This window comes from Haplochromis burtoni, unplaced genomic scaffold (genome assembly GCF_018398535.1).
Source record: "Haplochromis burtoni strain Fernald_Lab_line unplaced genomic scaffold, NCSU_Asbu1 Contig_35, whole genome shotgun sequence".
NCBI lineage: Eukaryota > Metazoa > Chordata > Actinopteri > Cichliformes > Cichlidae > Haplochromis > Haplochromis burtoni.
This window is the reverse complement of record NW_024582396.1, coordinates 660,926-685,203: the sequence shown is the minus strand read 5'-3', so window position 1 is coordinate 685,203 and position 24,278 is coordinate 660,926. Positions and strand designations below refer to the sequence as shown.

At 40.9% G+C, this 24,278-nt stretch overlaps 1 protein-coding gene across 5 annotated transcripts in view; it reads right to left on the bottom strand.

The window, feature by feature from the left end:
• LOC102299858 (endonuclease V) overlaps positions 1-24,278 on the bottom strand; it is a 77,832-nt gene that overhangs the window by 18,126 nt on the left and 35,428 nt on the right. For 2 of the 5 annotated variants that reach the window (XR_315583.2, XM_005919190.2), the window contains exon 8: positions 22,478-22,547. Coding sequence is in view for 4 of the 5 variants with exons in the window: in XM_005919190.2 (XP_005919252.1) it covers positions 22,491-22,547 (57 nt within the window). In the remaining variant the exon portion in view is untranslated. Of the gene's footprint in view, positions 1-10,384; positions 22,548-24,278 lie in introns of those variants that run through there. The other 3 variants (XM_005919191.3, XM_042219562.1, XM_042219561.1) reach the window with 3 other exon arrangements.

Sequence of the window (24,278 nt, the reverse complement as noted above, 5' to 3'; positions counted from 1 at the left end):
TGCTGTACATCAGAGAGAGAAGCTAGACTCACACATAAGATCTTCACCTTGAGCCCTAATCACTAATGCATAATGGCATCAGACACTTAACCCACGTCACCTGTGTGGGTATCTGGAGTGTTTGGGTGGTTGAGTTCACAAAGGGCTCTAAAGGCAATAAAAATGAGCGATGTTGACCCACCATCATGACATAAAAAAGCCCCACTTCCAGTGTTTTACTTTGCATCTATTCTGACAGTTTTTACTTTGTTTGGCCTTTTCTTGTTAAACCTTTCACTGACCTTTCCAAGTAAACATTCTGCTAGGAAAAACAGAACTGAGCAGTTTGATACCACAAATACTTCACAAAAGTCCAGCGACAGACAATAAATAACTAAACTGCTTTTTTAACTGAGGAATTTATTTCCTATTTGTTTTGTTTGCGTAACCAGTGTGTTTCTGTGTTGTGTCTGACGATGAAAGGTAAAAAGAAAGAAAGACCTCCAAGTAATTAACTCGCTCCAGCTTCTACAACCAAGTCAGGAAGAGGGTTAGCTCAACCCAACAACTTCCAAGCTAGCAAGAATTATCCATTCATACTAGCATTGACGGTGCCTAGAACACATATGTGGCGCACAAGTACTACACATTTATAGCATCTAGCAAAGACAGGCATACTGATGACAATAACTGCACTAAAAACACACAATCAGAAACATCAGGGTGGCTAAATATACAGTATATGTGTGTTGTACAGTGTTGGAAAAGAAATGACACCAACCTCTCCCACAGGGGAATGGTAGAAATGGGGAGAGGCCAAAGGGGTACTCCGGAACTTATAGGGGTGCACCACAGAAGAAGAGGAAAAGAATGAGGAGGGGACTAATAATGGGCATAATACAGGCTTGGAGGTCCTAAAAGTCAGGTATAAAAGGAACAGTTTGGGGTCTAGAACCCATTTTGTGTAATTATAACAATATGTAATTTATGGCCCAGTTACATCTGTACCATAATGACTTTACAAACCATGAACAACATGAGTGTGTTAAGTGCTGGATGCATTACATGGACACAGTGTCAGTTTTGTGACTGAAATGTGTACACAGGTTTAGGGGAAGAGAGCATTCAAATGAATCATACGAAGTGATTTACTAAGATTCATAGCATGCAATTTACTGCAGACTGCACGTGTCTTATACTGGAACTTTCTTGCTTTGCATAATAATGGCAGTAATTCCTACACAGTTGTGCAGTGTTGTTGTTAAAGGTCTTAAATTAAAGCTCAGTCTGCACCTCATTTACATTCTGATTGTTTTGATTCAATCCATCCAAGACAAGATTACCCAAAAAAGTGTTACTGTCCCAAAACTTCTCCATGACTGTACCATACCAAAATATGCTTTCTGTATGGTGAAAATGTATTTTCACTTTTATGAGTAATTTATGACAGAACTAAAGTTTTGTATCTGTGTTGTTTTAATGAATCCTGAGGTGTCCCTTAAGCAGTATACATGACCTTGGATATGATTCTTGACTATTTTATCTCATGTATCTTTATTCATTTAAGCACATTATGTAAGTATACATATTAATATCCCAGTCCAGAGGACATATATGAATGTGGAGCTGTTCAGTTTGTTGATCGCTCCGTCTTTGTGCCATTTCAGTGTTTACTGTTACGGCCCTAGCAGGGCCTCCTCCTGAAGGTGCCTGTGTGGGCGTGTCCCACCACCTCCCCTGCCTGAGATGCCACCTTTCCCTCCTGTACAGCTGACTCCCATCAGCAATTAAGGGTATTTAAGCCCAGAGCAGGGTGAGCTCTGGGCCAGAGTGCCATTTTGTGTGGGTACAGCTAGTGAGCTGAGTGTTTGCGGTGATTTCCAGCTAGTGAGCTGCGCTTTCCTTTTGTCTTTTTGCCTTACTGACCGACGCCTGAGTTTTGTTTGTTTCTTTTGTGGTGATAACGGCTTGTCCGTCTCTTTTAGTTGAATTACTTCAATAAAACTGTTTTATCTAACTGTTTTACCTCCCTGACTCCTTTTTCTGACCCGGTCACTTTTGTTACTTCCCCCTCCCCGCCTAGACCCCTCAGGGGATCGTAACAACACATTTAGAAAACATCACAAGAATATGTAAATCTCATGCTCACATTCAATTAAAATTCAAACAGCTTCACAAAAGTGCAATAAATAACTACAAAAGCTGTCATTTACCGCAAGACAGCGCCTACCTTGAGCTCTTTTCCCTACACTATCCTATGTTTTGTTTTGTTTTTTTGGGGGAGTGGCAGTATGACCACATTCACGTGTCACTGATCGGCAAGTCTCTCAGGAAAGTGAATTACAGAAAGTGTGTGTAGGTATTAAGCACTGCTGCCTATGAATCCGTCACTATGAAAGCTGAGATTGTGCAATCGAAGTGCAGCAAGGTCGATTTTCATCTGAAGTTTGAATGAGATCAATGTGCACTGTAAAAGAGTTTATGTGCAGATACATGATTCATGTGTGGAGACATATATTCTATTTAAAACCTTTAAAAATAAAAACATCAAGGTTCAGCCTTTTACTTTAGGTTCTTTCACTTTAAGAAAAGTCAAGATTTTTTACAGCTTCATCGGTTTTCACTTTTAACTGCTCAGACCTCTTGTATCTATAGTCAGCCTCACATTCTTAGGCTCAGTGGTTCCCAAGCCAGCCAAGAGTCATAGGGCCAGATCTGGGGATTGTGGGTAATCTCCAAAATAGTGCTGACAGGTGTGATTAGTTTTACAGGTGATTTACAGTTGTATTCTTTACAAACACAGGTGCAGTCAGTTCATTTCAATATCAAGTGCAAAAAATAAGACATGCGTATCACATTCTGATTCAGTAAAAGGACTAGATGTTACAATCCCTGACTAGGGATGGGTACCGGTTCTGACATAAATGGTAGTAACCAGACCGAAAAGCAGTGCACATTTCGGTGCTTTATTTCGGTGGTTTTTTCCCTGAGATGTCGTACACTTTGGATTCTAGCCAATCATTTTACCTTTGCAAGCGTAGTAGGCGTGGCCAGGTACGTACGTTCTTTAGAGCAGATTAAAAATGCCGAAAGCGAAGCGGTCAAAAGTCTGCAAACTCAGCAGCCTGCAACAAGTGCTTTAAGGTGATGCTGTGCAAAGGAGGTAACCCCTCGAATCTGATGAAACACCTGGCGACGTATAGCATTTTGTTAAAAGCCGAGAAATGCATCGTATTTGACAGCTTTCACATCGAGCACATCTACTGCGGGTGGGTTGCCTGTTATCGGACCGGGAGTTAGCAACATCCCCCAAAAACCCGAAGAATAGAGTCCTGGCCCCTAGCCCTGCCAGTGTAGCAGAAATGATGACGGATGATGATGGCAGCAGCAGCCGTTCTTCTCTGCGTGAGTCGCTTAATGTTGTTCGTGTGTAATTTACGTTGAGTAGGCTAACCACGTTATTAAATTAATGCACGTAAGGTGAACTAGCAAACACCGTCGTAGTTACATGCGGCTGTCTTCTTGTTTGATGGCAGATACTCCCTTCACCCTGGCCAAAAAGGCTAAAATGACCAAAGAAAAAGTGGAAAACAGCTAAAAATGAGAGGTTTTTGGACAAAGTTTGTGTTTTTTCCATTGATTAAGCACTGCTTCCAGCCAAGAACTTTACCAGGGGGACACATCATTGTGTACCTCAACTTTCAGTCTTTTACCCAACCTAATCTGCCAATTTTTTCTTTCGTGGTTAGGTTTAGGGATTAGAGATCTGATCTACATTATCATATTAAAATTTGGGACACATCGTCAGTAGTGGGCCTTGGATTCATCGGGTGTTTTGGCCATTATCACTAGACACCCTCATCTAAGGAGGCCCTGCCAGGGTTGATCAGGCCCCGGAGTGTCACTGGTTTATGTTAAATTGTTATTTCTCTTTTTCTTTCTTCTGTTTAGTTTCTACAGTTAATTTTCACTGCAACTGAGAAGTAATACTTACCTCTTTAACATTTATGGAGCCTCACTTCTTCAAAGGGATAGAAAAGGTGATAGAGAGAAGTAAGACAAAAGGGACAAGATATAGGAGAGAGCAGAGAGGAGAGCTGGAAGGGGGGCACCCCGATCTGGCATCCCCCACCTCCCTCACACCTCACAAATGTTTGTAACTCAGGTTGTGCGCTTGATTTAAATTCTCTCTTCACTATATTTTGCATCTTGAGAAACAAAATCCCAGAGTTCCTACATTTTACATGCGATCCTGTCACAGCTTTCTCTTTGTAAATAATGACAGTACTTTTTTTAAGCCAATACACCTAGCCCATAATCTCCCCAGCATGTCCTGGGTCTGTCCCGGAAGCCTAGACCCCCTCAGCTGACTCCTGTCAATGTGGAGGAGCAGCTCTTCTCTGAGCTCTTCTCTCTGCCTCCAAGGCTTAGACCTTGAACCCTTTGGAGTGTCAGCTGTCTCTTTATTACAGAGATTTGGTAAAGTGTACTCTCCCCCAATCATGAACAACATCCTGATAAATTCCTCGTCTTGAGGCAGCACCTCTTCTCCAGCATTGCACTCTTTTCTGGCTGCTGAAAAGAGTGCAAGAGTTTTCATTTTTTTATCTCATATTTATAAAATCATTGGAATAGTCTTACTCTCACTAGTCTTAACTAGTTTCCGTTAAGAAGAAGTCAATTAAAAAAGTATTTACTGGTCACAGCCATGAAGTATCTAGATGAAAGAGAGGAGAGGATGATTGACAGGTATCCCGTGATAATATAGAACTTGGAGTATGTGAGATGATGCACTTTCAGGCCTCAGATCAACACTGTGACGTTAGCAGTAACCTGACTGATAAGGACATGGCAGTGTGACAGAGAATGGGACACCTGGCACTGAGCCGGTCCCCAGGAGATGCTTGCTACCTACGCACAACGCTGACCGACTTATGGAGGGGGGAAGAAAAAATGTAGAAGCACCAAAATTTATGGCTGACATCTGCGGTGTGGTGACAGGCCACAAGTCAAGATCAGAGGCTGAATTTGTAAGAACTCATGCCTTCATGATTCAAAATGACATCAACAGCACATTAGGAGCTGACACTTTTTCCAAATATTTATGACAGAAACTTAGAGGAGCAGACTTTGCACACTGCAAATGCATCAGCTGTGCATAAAACATAATGTTGCAGATTAAACTTCTCATATATAAGTTTACGGTTATCATTAATTGGATTATGCTATACAGAAATACGTTTTTAATGAAGACGTTTTTACGTGGGGCGATAAAAAGGGGGCTGCACCTACGGGATAAATAAGGATGCACTGGCCAAGGCAGTAAGATATAAATATAGATATAAATGAGCATGCAGATGATGCAATTCGAATTTCAGCCAATGCTGGAATACTGATGCAGTGGTGGAGGCAATGCACAAGGATCCACAGAAATGTGGCGGTGAAAAGCAGCAAAGACGGAGCTCAGAGTGTGAGAGAAACACAGCCTGTGCAGAACACATTTAACTTGATGCCCAAACTGAAACACTGAATCTTTTTGGACTGTTTAAATTGTGGCATTTCTTTATCAAATGTGCCTCATGTCAGTCACAACCATGTGAAAAAAGTAGTTAATGTCACCATCTGATCTCTTTTAGCATTTGTACTTTTTGTAACTAATGTTTTTCATGCTTTGAATTTAGTAACACAAAAGCGATTTTGTTACAAATTATTCTCTGGTGCTTTTTCTTTCTCTGTGCTCTCGCTCGGTTTTTGTTTATCTAGCATTTGCAGTCGATAATGAAACACTGTCGGCATTCCTTTGAAAGCAATGGATCCTAATGAGATTATCCTGAAATCAGCTCAACAGTAGTATTAGTAATAGTACAATAGGTGTTATGTTGGTCTACTGCTATTAGCAACATGTAAAGGCATTGTTAGCAGCAGAGACCACAGACTGCTTTTGGCAGTGTTAACATCAACAGCTTGCCTGATGAAGCCCACTGGCTCCTTTCCAAAAAGAAATTATTTACAAAAAAAAGGAATATTCTCTCCTTTTCAGCCAGTGGAAGAGCGAACAGGAACAGAGCACTATTGTGACGGCTAATAAATGCTGACAGTGTGTTTAAATTCTGCTCAGGATTCAATAACTTACACTACATCTCCATACCTAGCCTGACTGATTTGGCTGAACTGTCCCAACCACATATGCAGCTTCTTGACTGATCAGTCAAAGAGAATCAGTGAACAGCAAGAAGTTCAGTCACAGTCCTTCCATTTGCTGTCCATCTGTCTCTATGGTTTCTGCTCTACAGCAGCTGCTTGCCAATAGCTGACAATCGCTTTGAAGAGATGCTCCTTCATACTGAATTCTGATTGGGCCAGTGCACAGTGTGATATGATTCACTGCCTTTGCTGACAGCTGTGTACCAGAGTGAGAAGGTGATGGACAGGAGGCAGAGTCATAGAGACGACTGAAGCTGGAGAAATGAAGAAGAGGAAGGCAAAGATAATAGGGAAAAAAGTCATCTGAACGGTGGACAAAATTGGATGTGGAGAAAAAAGGAGGGAGAAAGAAAAATATAAGATTGAAAGGCAGAAGAGGAAAAGTTAGAAAGAAAAAAGAAATGTACAGTAGAAAGATAGAGACAGGATGGGCAGAGGTGCAGGTGTGACATTAAACGTCAGGTTTTAGCTGCTGAGCCTTGACACTGAATCCAAGATAAGAAGGGGGAGAAAAGATGAAGTATCCATCTGTTACATCCTGTCAGTGAAGAGAACTGACATAACATAACATGCATACAGTGCACCTATAACAATCAGCCCTACTGCCACATAGCTACATTTTCTGTAGTTTAACAAACGCTAAAACGATCAAGCACATTACTCCTATTCTCAAACTTTTCTGTGTCCCAAAGCATAGATTTAAAAATATTTCTACTAGTTTACAAATCACTAAAAGGGCCGAGCTACATTTCAAATCTTCTTTTGCCTTACGAAACATCCTGAACTCTCAGGTCAGCAGGAACAGACCCTCTGTGTGTTGCCAGAATTAGAACAAAAGAAAGTGAAGCAGCCTCTAGTTTTGATGGTCCTCACCTGTGGAACAAGCTCCCTGAGATCAGCTAAAACTAAATCTTTATTAGGCTTATCAATAAACCATGTCTGCAACCTCCTCTTAACCTTATATTAATTTCTAATGGGTGTTTTTCTGTGGTTACACACGGTATATTGTATATTGTTGTTGTTACATTTCTGTCATCACTGCCTGTGCATGCTTTACTTAACAACATGCACAGATATGTTGTTTATACATTGTAACTGTCTCTTTGCATTCCTCTTTCTAGCCCTCTGCATTACCCTGTGTCTAAATAATGCTATTCAGATAAATTTGACTTGACTGTGACAAGCTGTCTTTCATAAATTCATGAACGTAGAGTAGATGACGCTTGCATGCATGTGTGTGACATTTGACTTTGAAATCAAATACCAACATAGCTGATTCACTGCTCATCTCGTCAACAAATCACACTCTTGCATCTTGCCTGGAGTAAAACACCATATTACTCTGATGCAAATCAGCTGCAGTGGGCGTGATGCATGGAACAGGATCTCTTTAGGAAACTTGCAGGCAATACAAACCGCCACTACTCATGTTGATCTACTCTGCACCAACAAGCACATTCTGGCTTATGAATGGCCTGTGAGACGGAGCATTACAGTGGGCTGCAGTGAAAGAGCCTGTGGGTTCTTTATAGTGACTAATGTGTGTGTGACTGAGCAAGCGGGGTTAGTGGGTGTGTGTGTGTGCATATAAGCTGAAGCTTTTTCCCACGGTGAAGTGTAAGCATGACGGCATATTGCAAGTAGAGATGGCACGATACCACTTTTTTATGTCCGATACCGATACCGATATCATAAATTTGGATATCTGCCGATACCGATATGAATCCGATATAGTGTTTTTTAATCAACAAAACTGTTTTTTTAAATATCTTGCTGCATTTTGTATAAGTTCATACTCAAGTTTAAAACAACAACTACACTAAAGCTATTCTGTTATACCTGTATGCAAAAAAAAATATTTCATAGTTCAGCAATACTGATCAATCTAATAAACTTAAACCTACACCATCCTCCCTATTCTGGTATTTTAAAGAGTACTTAGCGTAAATATTAAGCAACCTAACTAATAGGGTTCCAACTCCCAGCAACAAAAAAATAAATAAAATAGGGAACCACACCCCACCCTCCACCTCATGATGCTTAATTCGAGTAATCAACTTAATTTGATGCAGTGTGAAAAAAAATGCACAGAAATCAATTATTTTTCAAGAATATTAAATAGATTCAACATCTTTCTTCAACAAATTGCAGACTGCACAGATGGTACCTTCCCAAAGGAAAAAGTACTATAGCTTACTAGGGTATATTAGACTTAATAGTTACTATATACAGTAATGACTTCTATCATTTTACATCAATTAAAACTTTGGGTGTTCAGATAATTATTTATTAAAAGCTGCATTATGAATAAAAGGTCTAGCCTCATTTAAATGAGAATAAGAAAGAAAAGTATGTCTTTGTGCCCCCTTTTCCCTGTTAATGCCCTATCGGCCCCCCTGGCTAAACTTTGCTAGATCCGCCCCTGCACAGTTACAGTCAGCTACGTAGAAAAAGATCCTGGTGTAGAAAGTAATATTAAATAATTCTAACAACAGCTGTATCAAGCTTAAACGTGCTGCTGTTGTTCAGCCGCTGGTTTCCTCTTTCTGGTGCAAAGTGGGCCAAAAACAAACTAGAGAGACGGACTCGCGACAGAAAAGCGATCAGCTGATCATTAAGCAGTTTCATGATTGAAGTAGCAGCAAGAAGAGGCAGTCGTTTGTTAAGCTTAACGCAGGAATGCTTTACAAACATTCAGAGATGGACTTACACACTTGCTTTACTTCTCTCGGGGATAACTTTGTCGGAGATGAAATGCCGGGTTGCTAGCGAAGCTCCACATGCTATCCAGACCACCGACAGGTCCCGCATGCCACAGCCGCTCTATCACGTGATGCATACTGCTCCGACGTGCTAACGTTCTGAGGTGAGTTACGGCGTGTTGCAAGTTTTGTGAGGTGCTTTCGTGATATTTAATGGATCGGATTACATTTTTTATTTTTCTCCGATATCCGATCCAGTAATTTAGGTCAGTATCGGACCGATACCGATACTTAATATCGGATCGGTCCATCTCTAATTGCAAGATAAATAAATAGGAAAGCCCATACTCATGAGCTCAAACACATACCTGCAGTGGGAACCTCAGGGGAAATGTGGGAAATGTGAGTGAAGAGCCACACGTGGGCGAGAGGGGATAATGGCACTGTGGGATGTCAATATGAGAGGCTGATGCTGCAGATCAGAACGTGATTATTTCAGAGACTTCAAACTATATTTCCTCAGAGGTTATAATGAGTGTACATGGGCATAAGTGTGTGCATATGTTATAGAAGAGTTTAAAGTCAAGTGTGCGTGTATGTGGGTAAATATGACAGAAAGAGTGAAAGGGGCCAGAAACACCGGCCTGAAGTCCTACCACTGCAGCACCTCATCATAATGATGACTTACCAACAAAAAGTTTAGTGTCAATGCATCCGATCTGATATGACACACACTGGGTACTTATGCAAACTTATGCAAAACTGCAAAGAGCTGTAAAGTGGGAGAGTTAAAAAAAAAAAACAACAACACAGAGGCGTGGATGTCCTGTCTCCTCGCTTGGAGAATCTCCTAATGCTCTGAATCCAGTTAATTTATCTTTTACTTAGTCAGTGGTAGTTTTCAGCTGTGCTTAGAGGATTAATAAAAAGTTGGAATGGATCTGGATGTTGGCCCTGAATCTAGTTTTGTTGAAGATCTCTTCCTGTTGCAAAAAGAGGTTTTTCCCTCCTACTGTTGCCAAATCTTACTGATTTGGTGTTTCTCTCTAAAACTGTTGGGCCTTCAAATATAAGTGCTTCTTGTGAAATGGCACTACATAAATAAGGGTCATCCAACACAAAAGCAAACTTTAAAAAAACACCTCTGGCAGATGTTTGATGAGGAGGTATCAGTGTGTGTGACATGCTAGCACGGTATAGATTTTCAAACCAGTCTTTAGTTTGTTAAACAAAAGAAAATTAAGTGCAAAGATTTTCACAACTAAGTGCCTCAGCAATCCTGTATCAACAACAGCTCCACAGCTGCTAAAAGCCCCGAGTGACTTCGGAGTTCTTTATGAACCACAACACGAAATTACTTTTCAATCAATTTATTTATACAGCACAGTTCATATAACGAAAGTTAATAAACTAAATAAAAATCCAAGAATTACAAGAGAAACACAAAATAGAAGAACTAAACACTTCATTAAAAAATAGAAAAGAGCCAAAAAGGTATTATTAAAATTTTTATTAGTCCAAAAGAAACTAATAAAGCGAAATAAAAAACTGGTGCACTCATTAAAAGCTAAATTAAAACAAAGGTTTTATGACTTAAATCTGTTTAAATCATCCAAAGCTATTTAAAGCTTGAAAAACAACAAACAAGCCTCAAAGTTTGGTGGCTCAGCTCATTTTGCCCCAACATTGGTTGGAAGGTTTAATAAAGCTACTGTTCTCTGAACGAAAGCACTGAACACTTGAACATAAATGGCTGGACTTTAACGTCCTTATCATGGACCAGCAGGCACCCTAGTGAACACACAACTCAATAGTTTAACACAACAGTTCAATGTTATGCAACAAAGCTAAGGTGGGAATCTCATTAATGCCCAAAACGTCCACGTCGGTGGGAAAGGCTTCTGAGAGAATTAATCCCACTCTTGATGAAGCCGACCATCACTGCTGACTAAAGCACCTTACAAGTGGGAGCGCAGCGGTCTGCTGCCAGCAACAGTGGAGACACTAAGCGGGGTGGACTTCACATAATAGCCACTCAATGAAAACAAAAGCCTTGGCCTTGTCAGCTGAGCCTCTCTTCCCTTCGCAGGAAAATCAAATAACCCCCAGTATCTCGTCTGCCTCGTCCAAGGCTGATACGTCCTTATTACAATGGATCGTCCTCAATTGATTTGTCTTTAGAAGCCTCAGGGAAAAAAAGGCCCAATTGATTTTATAGTTTACAGGGAGGCCATGTGAGAAGTTTGATGGTGAAGACACCTGCTTGGGGTAAAAACACACAGGTGTGATGCTGGTGTGGATGGCTGTGTTGGCGCCAAGGCTTCTATTGGATGTAAACAAGGCAATTTGTCCGATGCTGCAGCAGAGCACTTGTCGTTATAAGTCAAGCACCAGGCGGTGTCAGCCCCACCGTCTATCAATCACTCACATGTCAGGTTGCCACAACAGAGCAGGAAGCTGCAGATAAAGGTGGAGACACGGTGCGAGGTCAAAGAGACACTGTTTTTCATTTCTGGCAGAATGAATACGAAACAGAACAAAGCCTGATAGTGTTTCTTGTTGGGTTTAGCCTTTCAGAAATATAAAGAAAAGTGTCATTAAAGGCCGTGTCAAACACCCTCTCTGAACATTCATCTTTTACATTTAGATGCTGTGAAAATTCAATTGAAGCTCCTCATCATTAGCCTCTAACACGGCATTGAAGATAGGAACAGCATATCCGCATGAAAGGGAGAATAATTTACTGCACAATAAGAACCAAGCAGTTAATCATGGCTAGATTGTTCAGACTAAAGGCACAGTGATTTATCACTTTGACTCATATGTCTTCAGGAACTAAAATATTCTACAGTTCTCCAACTTACAAAGTTTACTCTGATGATTCAGTAGTATTTGTATATCCACAGAGTAAGGAGGAATTTTCCAAGAAAACTTAAAAAAATTACCCTTTGGATTATTTGTCTCAGTGCATTTAGAAATGTTCCTCAGACATTTTATACCTGAAGAAAGATGAGTCATTTCTCATAGATTCAGACTATAGAGCCCAAAGGTAAACTGATCGTACTGTGTTAAAATTGTTGGAATTTATCTTTGAGAGAAATAACATTAAATTTCTAACCTGGTATTAAATTTAACTCGTGATTTACTGTACAGTGAAGCAGCAAATCAGTCAAAACGTGGCAAAATTCAACCCAAATTTAGATCAAATCCACTTCAAGGTTATCTTATTGTGCACCTTTGAGCTTCTATTTCCAGTCTATGGTCTATTTTCACATTTTTCTGGATGTCCTGACAACATGTGACCAGATACTACAATTTCGACATGGACTTATAATAAAGCACATTACAGATATCTCCAGAATGTAACTGTCCGGTTTTGTGAAAGTGTCCACACACCGCGCAACAGATCAGCAATGTTGCCAGGAAGCTTGTTGGTTTTTTCTGTTTTATTAAAGACTGACGGGGCTGTGCACCTCGGCTTCATCCCTCAGGGTGAGACTGTCAGCACTCTCCTCTCCTGTAACATCATCACACATCTGAGGGAGAACTTTCAGTGCACACAACCTAAAGTGTGGCTTCCTGCCTCCCTGAAGATTCGTCTTCTCGTAACTATATCCTCTTTCCCAAAATGAAATTCCAGTTGACAGATGACTAGTTTCAGCACACACCACCGACACATCGAAAATGGAGGATGAGCTGGAAGTGGTGCAGAGATGCACTTGATCTTGCAAGTTGCGAGTCGAATTGTAAAACTTTATCACACCTCATGCAAATCAAAAACATTATTTTAACATCACTGTTAACAAATGTTATACCAGAACTAATGGGAATTAATTTATCCATTTAGTAAAACTGTCTCTAGTTATTTGTCCCACAAAACTAACCACAAGTTTAGTAAAAGCACAGCAGTAGTTTTATACAAGTCTTGTTCCCCAATAATCCTCTAATTTCTCCAAGTCATAGTTCTTCCTGCATATGGAGACACAGAGGGGGTGTGATGTACCCCCACATTTTACTCAGAAACAGACAAACAAGATCTTTCCACTCAGTGATTTGTTGGAGCGGTTCATCAGTGCATGAACCTCGATATCAGGCATGACTCCCTCTCACTGACATTATTCACCAGCAGAAAAGGTCAAAGCATGATGGCAGCAGAGAGAAATTGATTAACTTGTCTATGTGTCTTTCCACATCTTTGAGTCACCCAAAGACCTTTCTCCTGCTGAACCGGTGTCCTGTGAACAGAGCAGCATGCGGCAGGAATCTGCGGTGTGACTCAAACCTTCCAACACGACTGCCTGGGGGAATTTTTTTACCGTGATGTGGCTGGAATTGATGGCACTGTTGGGATACGGAAGCAGGCAACAAATATTTGTCGTGTCGTGCAGTGACACAGCTTAAATTCAAAACTCATCAGCAGCTGGAAAAAAAAAAGACCTTAATCCTCTTGTGCCACCGTTTGAAAACTCGACGTCAATGAAATCCTCCTGTAGGTGAAACATTGTGTCATGTGGGGACAGTAGAGCTATTCACATGACCATGTGTGTGTATATAAAACTGTATTTCACCTTTAATTTACTTAAAACTACACAAAGAAATTCTGCCATAACATGGCAACCATGTTTACCCACAGCAACGGTGATGTAATGCATACAAATGATACTGTCCTGCGTTGTTATGCTGAACAACATGTAAGTATGGAAACATGATTATACATCAGGGTTTGATCATCATTTAAAACTCTCATTGAAAATTTTGCACACCCTGAAACTTACATGTCTTTTTAATAATAACACCCCCTTTTTTTAAATGCTTGATTTCTGCAACTTTTTCACCTTTATTGGATCATAATGATCAGCTCCTTAAAAATGCAGCTGACCACAACCTCAAGAGGTCAGACACAACCTACCATTGTGCTTTTTTATATATATTTTATTACTGGCGGTGGATCCCATACATCACTGTTCTCTATTCTGCTATTAAATGTCAGTCTCTGTATATTTTCTGACTTATCTTTGTACATAGATGTGTAAAAATCAGTATGGTCTTTAAACTAACAATATTTCACATTTGTCCCCAGAGTCAAAAAAGACCCAAGCAAAAAATAAATAAATATATGTCACCATTCTTTCCTGAAATAAGCAACGGAAAGATATAAAAACAGAACTGGCAACTGTGGGGGAAATTAAGGCCAGTTTAGAGGACTGAGGAAAGATTTATCTTGGTCAGTGTCTTGAAGTTGTTTTTCATATATTATTGCAAATGATTAGTTAGACTTCAGAGATGGACTCAAATGCAGGAGGCAAAAGAAAAATAAGGGGGGGGGGGGGGAACAAGCAGTTGATCGCACATGAAGAAAATCCACAGAACCTGCACACCTTCACAGAGTACGGAGGACTGGACTATATGCTAACTGAGGGCTGCTTGGGGATTAGACACAGCTGTGGAACGAGGTGCACGTGCAGGTAATTGACACAGGTGAAGACCATCAGACAAGGAGGAAGCAAAACCCAAAGCAGCAGACAAGAGGAAACGTATCAAAGTAAGCAGAAAATGAGCAATCACCATACTGAAACAAGGAGCCCCTCAAAAATCAAAGATTAATAATAATCAGAAATGAATTCATTCATGGGGGAACACAGAGGAAATGACTTAAAGGCTACCAACATAGACATAAAAATGAACACTTAAAAAACACAGGGGGGACTAAGGCATTGTTACAGAGATGAGACAAAAGGAGAAACAAACAGGGAAAAGCTGAGGGAACTAAAAACACAAGAGATAAACTCAGAAAAGGAACTGAAGCTAAATAGAGAACAAGAACTCTAAACGAAGAAGAGTAAAAACATATTCAAATATTACAATGAAACTAAAGCTTACGGTAAAGATGTCAAAACAGGAATCCAGTATATCCTATATATTCAATGTAAAAATCAAAACTCCAAACACAAAGTTATGTTATGTTTCCTGACAAATGTGAAAATGATGCCCAAAGCATGTTAAACTAAAACTAAATTAATGTTTGCAGCTGTGTTTTCATTTCTCTGCCCCCTTCCTAGAACACACCTACTTATCCACCTCTCCATTTGTCCTTCCCCTCTATCTCCTCGTCTCTGATTCCTGGGGTTCAGCGATTGTTCTTGTTATTGCTGAGGAGCATACAGGGGTTTTGTGTCAGTGTGTTTGACGATGAGACGGCTGCGGTGAAAAATGAGGTGGGTGGTGGCAATTTATCAGCACTTGAGCGGCATCCTGCCAGAGGTAGGCAAGGCGGCACAAAATGCGATGCCGAGGGTTTACTGTGTGCGACCATGGTGGAATTAATGCAGTTTCTCCTCCGATGCATCAGACAGACGGGAAGGAGGATAAATAAAAAGAAGAAGAAAAAGACAGAGAGGGGAGGGTCGTTTCTCTATCTGCAGAATTCCAGATAAAGCATCGGCTTTTCTCCTTTAGAAACTCCCTCGACATCTTACTCCTCTCCTCTTTCCTCCTCCTCCTCTTCTTATCCCAGGGAGTCAGTCTTTAAGTGCAACGTGTCCTTTTTACTTTCCCCTCTCTTCTGTTTTCTATGCAATTTGTATCTCTGCTGATGTGGAAACTGATGACAGAATGCCGATAGAAATGGGAAATACACAAGGAGAGAAACTCTTTTATAGTCCAATGATGCCAACTCTTCCTCTCGCCTCCTCCCAGCTTTTAGGTTTCAAATCATCTCGTTATTCATCTCCTTCCCCATCATCTCTGCTCACAACCTCCTAAATCTGATCACGCAAACCCCTGGCCATCCTTGCACTGCCCGACCCTTTTGCAGTTTGTCTTCTTACTTATCACCCCATCAATGCATAAACACAGAAATGCACACTCATAGTATACACACTCTTCACTGTTACTGTACTATGTCAGCCTCAGGCTAGCTGTGCAACTCTCTCCACTGGGAAGGGTGCAGGAAGGGAAACACACATCAAGGCAACCCAGAGTCAAGCAATAACAAGTAGAGAAGAAAAGAGAAAGAAAACATGGATACGAAAAAAATGCCAGAGAGTCATGTTATTAAAAAAAATCTTGGCTGAAGGTTGCCCTTCACTAGTTCAAAATTACTAATGACTCCATCTGCTAATATCTCAACACAGAGTAGAATGTGCCAGTGATTGCATCTGACTGCCAGATAAAGGAGGAGTCACAGAGCGGATTAGAGGGAGCTAAATATATACAAAGCACAAATAAATTTTGATGAAGCTGAGCCAGTGAAACTTGAACAAGTGAGTGGGGACTGTGAAATGAAGCCTAATAAGAAAAGGAAACGGGAGAAGTATAGAAGGGAGTCCTCGGGGGATTCAGACAAAAATGGCTTCATCATAATTCCAGCTTCAATTTCAACATTAAATTCAACAGGGAGCATTTTCTGTTTTCTGTTGCACGCACACACAAAACACAGAGACAAAGAAAAAGTGCAAAACAGAAACGGTGAAAGAAACAGCCCAACAAACAGTAATAATGCGTAATAAAGTATATTTGGATTTGGGGATGTTAGAGATAAAGAGAGATTGTAAATACACGCTGGGCAGCTCATTGGACACTTAAAAACACGATTCCATATATTTGATTATGAACAGAAGAAATATGAAAAATCTGATGGCCAAATGTTTGGATTTGCAGTTATTGTGAACGCCTACAAAACAAGCCCCGAGAACACACTGCACGCTTTAAAATGCAGGTTTAAGGCAGCATTAATCAGTGTTTTTTGCTGCTTGGGGCAGAATCACACAGAGGAGGCTGTAACCCAACCCTACTGCAGCTTGACACTGGTTTTTGACAACCTAGGTTGTTATTTGTGTGTCATGTACTCATCAAAGTAACACGTCTGAGAAAGCATCGAGAACAAAGCAATGAAATCTCACCCAACAGAAGTGAGCACACAATCAGACTGGCTGTTAAAAAGCCAACTGTTCAGCTAGACTATCTATATCACTTTAGTTGGAGGTAGAAAATGAACACAGCTGAAATGTCAATAAATTTTATTGCACGGGAAAAAACTGTGTTTACGTCTCCGTTTTCTCTTTCCAATTTGTATGTTTAGCTTTTTGGTTTGCTGAAAACTTGTTTAACCCTCTGCTCGTGTAAATCAGTGGCTCACAAATGATATCGGCTTACTCACTAACAATCATCTCTAACTGTACTCCTTCACATTAACTTAAATTGTAAATTGATGGTGTGTGCGTGCAGCAAAGAGAATGAAAATGAGGAACAGATGGACACAGAGAGTAAGAGGAAAAAGCTATCATTACAGCTGTGTGCCCCTCATTCACCTGAACATGTTTTATTTACTGTCCCTCAGAAGCACAGTTGGCGTAAGAAGTGTTTGTTCTACAGTCTGGGTCAGTCTGGGCCGAGCGCCTGACACACACAGCCGGAGGCTACAGTCCTGCAGGACGCACTGAGCCGCGGCGCCCTCTGCACGCAATGATGAAGCAAACTTTGGGATATTGTGTCGACCTGAAATCTAACAATGATACTAAATTTGAACTTAAGGCAAGACTTTTGATCTAAAATAATCTCTCTGTCACAAATGACATGTTTCAAAAGTAAAAAAATCCCTGTTTGATTCAATGGACTCGAGGTTTTTGATGCTACAGTTCAAAGTAACTGAAGTTAGCTAACATTAGGAAACTCCTCTACCTGTGCTACTGTTTTTCAGTCCCTTTAACCTATTGGTAAATGTGGAGTTTATGTACTTATAGTGAGTTAACTGTAGTTTTTGCCCACATACAGAGCAGTTTACTCTGCATATTGTTTCATTTCATAATTTTCGTTGCATTTTCTAGGGCTTGTGTAGCCAACAGTAGTGTTTAGCAAGATTTAGTTATTAACAGGCCACCTTAATTGAGACTAGAAACAGAGGAGAGGTTTCTGACACAACTTCAGCCACCCCTCGGTCTGCTGTGATAGGACATGACGATGTGAAGCAGTTAAAGTTCCAGTAAAACTTACCGAATCTGCAAAGATTAGAAAAATGTGAAAAACGACCAGTTGCATGGACATATACATCTGCCACCGCGGCACCAACAAGGATGGGCTGGTCGTGTAAGCACATGGTTTAGAGTCAGGCGATGGGGAGTGTCCAGTGAAACAAATCTGGGTGGTTACAGTGCCATAAGGTGTTAAGATGCATCTGAGCAATGGCGCTTTATGTTTTGCACCAGCCATACAAATCCACTTAACTCATTTACTTATGCTCTTTAAAATTTTGCACAGGTATTCTTAGCTTTCTAAGAAAAACATTTAGGCCATTTACACTAATATTTTCTGACTTTAATTTGCTGAAGAGAAATGAGAGCTAATTTACTTTGCTAAAGTATTAAGTTCACGTAACGTATCTTTTTTAAGTACGCCACATTAAAAATGAGTACATTTCTACAAAGATATATTTGTGTGAAGAAGCATAAAAAATCTCTCCTAACACGTGCCAGACTCAAAAAAAGATGTTAGCTTAACTCCAATATAACGCAGTCTGGGCACAAACACACATCTTCGCTCATGACGGGCCAGTTAATCAGTCCAAAGTGAGCTGAGACTGAGTGATTGTGTTTTAAAAATGTCAGACTGACAGCCGGTAATAGGCGGTGGTACCTGTGTTTCTGAGGTGGAAGAATAGAAACACCAAATGCCTCTGTAGCTCCGTCCTCCAGTTAATACTCATGCTGAATACTACCAGCAACAAGCTGTGTCCTTGTACTGCTATAAGTTTTTAATGAGTGCGGCTGCTCCCAACAGAGCTCATCGGCCCAACCTTGGCCCGACTAGTTCTCCAACATTATCCTTGACATTTTAGAAATGTTTTTGTAAAGGGCAGTAAATTTATATAACAGCAGGGTGTAGATTGAACTGATCTCACTAACTCAAACTGAATAGTTTGCAGATGGCTTATTGAAAGTTTGTGACAATGCTACAACGGGGCTATCAGAAGATGAAACAACAGAACCTGGACATACTGTAACTCACTAATACTAGCACTCAACCTGTTCAGCCTGTGGCTCATCAGCTTCTTCCCTCTGTCATTTTCTCTCCTATGGAGATGCACATACTTTCCAGCTCAATCTTTCTTCCTAGCCAAAAGTCCTTTTCTCCTTCCTTAGTGTCCAGCCTCACATGCTTCTCCCTCTATCCAGAGGATACAACAAACACATTCATGGCAGTTTCTTTCACCGCATCAGCTGTACTTTCACAGTCATCTGGCAACTCCTTCCTACCACTCAGAGCTTGTCTCAAGTCCGTCCTGGACTCTTGCACAACATTCTTCCGTCTTCAGCTTCCACCATTTAATCCTTAACGTCTGCCTTCACTTGCTTCCTCTTCTTGATTTCCGAATCCATCCTACAGACTATCATTAAATGTTGCCTAGCTACAGTCTTCCCTTGACACCACCGTGGAGTCTCCTTTTTCAGAATGCACCTTCTGCATAAGATGTAGCCCACCTGTGTGTCACCCTGTGCTCCTCCTGGTTCTTGAATTAATCAAAAGATCAAACTAATCTATATTAATCTTATACTTGGGGACTTGGGGAATCCACATAGTTTATAATTTTTCTGAAACAAGCTATGCTTTCCCTGCTCCCTTTAAACCTTACTCACTAAACTTGGTAGTTTTCTCTCTGTCTCGTTTTAATCGACAACATTATTATGGAGCACAAAAAATAAATGCTCACCAGAAACTTCATTAGTTATAGTCTGACCCAATTCTCTGGGTGGTCCAAAGACATGCGTGGGGTTAGGTTATCTGGTGATTCTGAATTGGCCATAGGCATGAATGTGAGTGTTAATGGCTGTCTGTCGCTCTGTATTAGCCCTGTGACAGACTGGTAACCTGTCCAGGGTACACTCTGCCTCTCGCCCTATGGCAGCTGGAATAGACTAAATCCAGACTTGGATTTTTACAGTAATTCCCATGTAAAAGACACAGCACCAAGTAGACCACTGAGCCCACTCAGCCCATAGATGAAGGGTTACATAAAACCCTACTGTAAACATAATGGATACTGTTATGATGACTGTCATTTACTTTGTGCTGTGTTTAAATGCAGAACTGAGACGGCAAAACAGCAGAAAGACAAACTGAAGCCGAGGCAGAAGCAAACTGTCATGCAGAGTAAATCACAACAGGTAAGCACATCCAGCATATCTCGCTATCACTCACATTACTGATAAGCTTTTATCGTCTTGCCTTGACTCCTTTCCTTTTCTGTCTTACACAGCCATTGATTTGTTTTTCCACACTCTTGCTCTGTCTCTCTCCTTCTGCAGCTCCTGTTGTTTCCCTCCTTTATTGGATCTCCTCGTCTCCTCTCCTGCTGCTCCATCTTTCGTGTGTCTCTCCTCTTTCCGACAGACACAGAGACTATTTCTCTTCCTCTGCCACCCAGGGACAGAGTCTTCACAAGGTTAGATATTTTAAATCAGATAGACTAGCACTGCCGGAGTAGTAAGTGTCCAAAACGGGTCAAAATTAGAGAGCTCCTTTAAATGATGTTGAACAGAAATACCTCACAAGTCTAAAGCTTCAAACACAGTTGGAAAAGAGCTCATAAATCATTGGAGTCACGCAAAAATAAAAAATAATAACGATAAAAAACAAAATTGGATGATGAAATATTTTAGGCTTATGTTTTGATCACATTACGTCTGATCCACCACAAACGGAAAGAGAAGAGAAACAAAACAAAAACAAAACAGAAGAAAATGAATGGATGGATGAACAAACAGTACAAAGCATTTAGTTAATTAAAAACTGGCATGAAAAAGAACCTATTATGCTCTTGAAAAATGTGCATTTTTAGCTTTAAACCTCTTTCAATTGGCTGCCCCTAAAAAAACAAAAGCGATGGAAACCTGCAGATCCTGGAGTAAAAAAGTTTTCAGAAATCGAGCACTGAAATCAGTCTGATGCTCAGACAGACAATAAGGAAAGCATAGTGGATCCACTTAAGTGTTGTGGTAGTGGGGTGTGGTTTGTGGCTCAGCTGTGGGAGGACAGAGGGGGCGGGTGGTTCAGGGTGCACTGCTAGGGGATGCTGCGTGGAACACCTGTTACATAACGTCCAATCAGCCTCCTCTATTCATGCAGTAGCACGTTGGGACCAGGTGGAGGAGCTACAGTGAGGAGGAGAGTTGACGGCAGCTGAAAATTCAGTATCGAGGCACAACGCCCAATCCGAGCACTGTGCAACAAATAAAGAGCACAGCAACTTGTGTCTGTGTGTGGTGTTAGGAAGGTGGTTCTCACCTGCTCCTATGCAACATCCCTTTTTTCTGATAGAAAACATTTCAAAGTAGCAATTTCCTACAAAACGTTCAGCATGCATACAAATCATAGTCTTGCTATTCTTTAAATGAAGCGATTACCTGCCTAAAGTGTGTACTTCAGCTCAAACCACTAAGGTACAGTGCATCTGATCAAATGTGCCTGCAGGGAGTGAGAGAGTGAGAGGGTAAAGCTGGGTTAAGGCCTGGAGGAACCCGCTGTAGCCCTGCCTGCTCAGCACAAAGCCTCTCTCGCTGTCTCAGTCTCTTTGTAGAGAGGGTGATCAAAGTGTGGAGCGCGCTCAGAGGATTCACAAAGTCAGGAAGCTTCTGAGCGGATGAACACGGACATCCCATTATGTTTCCAAGTAGGGTATCAAGGGACGTGAAGGTGCACACATCCTCAAGCGCGTGAGTGTGAGCTCGCTCGAGCATCTGCACTCCAGACCTAAAGGTTTGATTCTGTGCACGATTAAAAATACTCGGGAAAATGAAAGATGATTGCGTTTTCGAAGCATCTGAGTGTGCTAACTGTCTGCAGCTTTGATCCGTAATGAGGAAGGTAGGGTAAGATTCGGCAGCGCTGCCTGTTATTTCAGATGAGAATCAGAGGATCAAAGGCTTTTTCTCTCCTCATCCTTGCCTCTCTCTGACTGCCTGTGTGTCTCTGCTTCACCTGAAGTGTCCTTGGTTCACCTCTGGCCTGTCCACACCCCCCTGAAAATGCAGAGAACCCGTCAAAGGCTCTTCAACATAAACTTGTCCACTCTTCAGTGGCAGGATGGAGTTATTTCCTGTCACAGAAGACAAGTTGTAGGACTGCTGCTTCACAAATACTGTAGATGACCTCTGACCTCCCTGAGGATGAAGGATAAAGCTCAAATATTTTCTTACAGACATCGGCATTTGTGCCGTGCAGTCCATAAATGTTTGGAACAGCTTTACGGGTTCCTTCCTGCCGCTCTCCCTTCAATGCTTGAACTAATAAGCAGTAAGAAAACTGACTCTGAGACAATTTCAGTTTTTTGAAGACAACTCTATCTTCTGTTTATTCATCTACATAATAGATTTGCTTAATTCCGGCAGCAAATTAGATGAGAATGATGAGGCTTTGTACCAACAATCTGGGCTTTACTTTTGGATTTGGGGAATTTCCTTTGAGTCACTGGCTTTAAAGCTTTTTTTAAGACTGTAAATTACTTTAGCGATGAAGTCACTACACATACTTTGGAGTGTGTATGTGTGAGCGTGTACAACAAAGTGTGAGACCCACACGTGTAAGATTTTTACGCTTACCTCATTCTCTGAATCACGTATCTGCAGATGGGAAGTGTATGCGAAGGTATTCTCTGGAGCGACAGTCGGCCTGCGGAGGAGGAGGGGGAGGATGAGCATGAAGTGAGAAAAAATGAGATTCCACATTTAACACAATGCCCCAAACTGTGTTCAGCAGCGGAGCTGCGATCCGAGGTGAGCAGGAACGCCCTTACACCCCGAAGTCATTCCTCAGAAGTTTGAAGTTAAAATTAAGTGCCTTGATGCTGACTTTGTACAAATCTCTTCTGTTTGCTACCAAATCTGGCAAACAAGCTAAATGATACAGCAACTGTTTGCACATACGTTTCTGAGGCAGCATTCTCAAACATCATTAGATTTCAGAAATTTAGTTTTGGGTGAATTAAAATCTCCAATTCTTAAATAGCAGCTCTGACTAAACTAACAGAAGAGACAACACGTGCAATATGATCAAGGGGCCAAAAACTTCACCAGTTTGTTACTTCGGGACAATCTGATATCTTATATTTAAATATGTAAATGAGACATGATCTATTATCTGACACCACAAAAGCTTTTCTTCATTGTCCTTCAAAGTGCAGGCTTGCCTACGCTTCCTTCCTTTCTTTCCTTTGGAATCAGCTCAGAGTTTGGGTTTAGGATACAAACACTCCCTACTTGGAAAACCAGGCTTGGTTAACGCTTCTATTTTCTGTCATTTACTTGTGTCTACTCTCCTGTACTTTCTGTTTTTTGTTCATGGCCTTTCTTTGCCCCTCTTTTCTGTCTTCTCTTTCCTCTCCCTGCGCCTGGTTCTGCCAGAGGTCTCTTCCTTTTAAACGGGGGTTCTTCTTCGCTTTCATGAACAAGTGCTTGCTCAGATGGGATCAGGAGATCATTGGGGTTTTCTCTTTAATAGAGTCTTTGCTGCTGACATTATAGAATACCTTGAGATGACTGCTAAGGGGAACTGGTGCTACAGAAAGAAAATTGATTTGACCTTGCTGTGGGTCGGGGGGTTGGGGGTGGGGGGTTCAGTCACTGTTAGTTTAATGTTTTTATAACACTTAAATGTACACACACAAGTCCTTGACACATTTTTCTCTAATACTCTGCAGGAAAACATGTTATTTCAGAACAGCCACAGTCTCAATGTGAGACGATACCAAAACAAAATATGTAACAGGTGAAAATGAGTTCGTGAGGTAAGGTTTAACATTCACGTTTTTTCAGGCATCTTGGTATATTCATCAGATTATTGGTTTATTTGTTTTGCACTTGCATAAATTTCTGTCTAAAAACTGACTTGAACATACCTTTTTTAAATTTGTGTGTTTTGTGGATATACAAATAAATCAATCCCACACTGGAAGAATAGCAGTGTTACCTGACATAACAGCAAAAAGTATAAAAATAAAGAAAGAAAGAAAAGATAAAAAAACAAAACAAAAACCTCAGTTTGATAGTTTTTGGTTAATTTGTGACTTCTTTCCAACACATCAAACAGAAGTTACACTCACCAGCGTTTGATCAACGCTTTGATTCAGTGAGGCTGTTTCAGTTCATTACGCCACACTGATGTGAAATACTTGCGGGAAAGCGGTGGAGTGTGGGTGTGTTGAGGGAGACGAGCACTTTTAAATCAAAAGTGAAGCTGCAGTGCGAGACAAACGAAATAAAAAATAAAATAAATACACTTGACAAAATGTAAATCATTATGTTTCTCCCAGTGCAACATGCTTACCGTAAAGCTGGGATTTTCTTAAGACTGGAAAACTAATAACTGAATCACCTCTATCACTCTGCTGAATACTTCTCATGC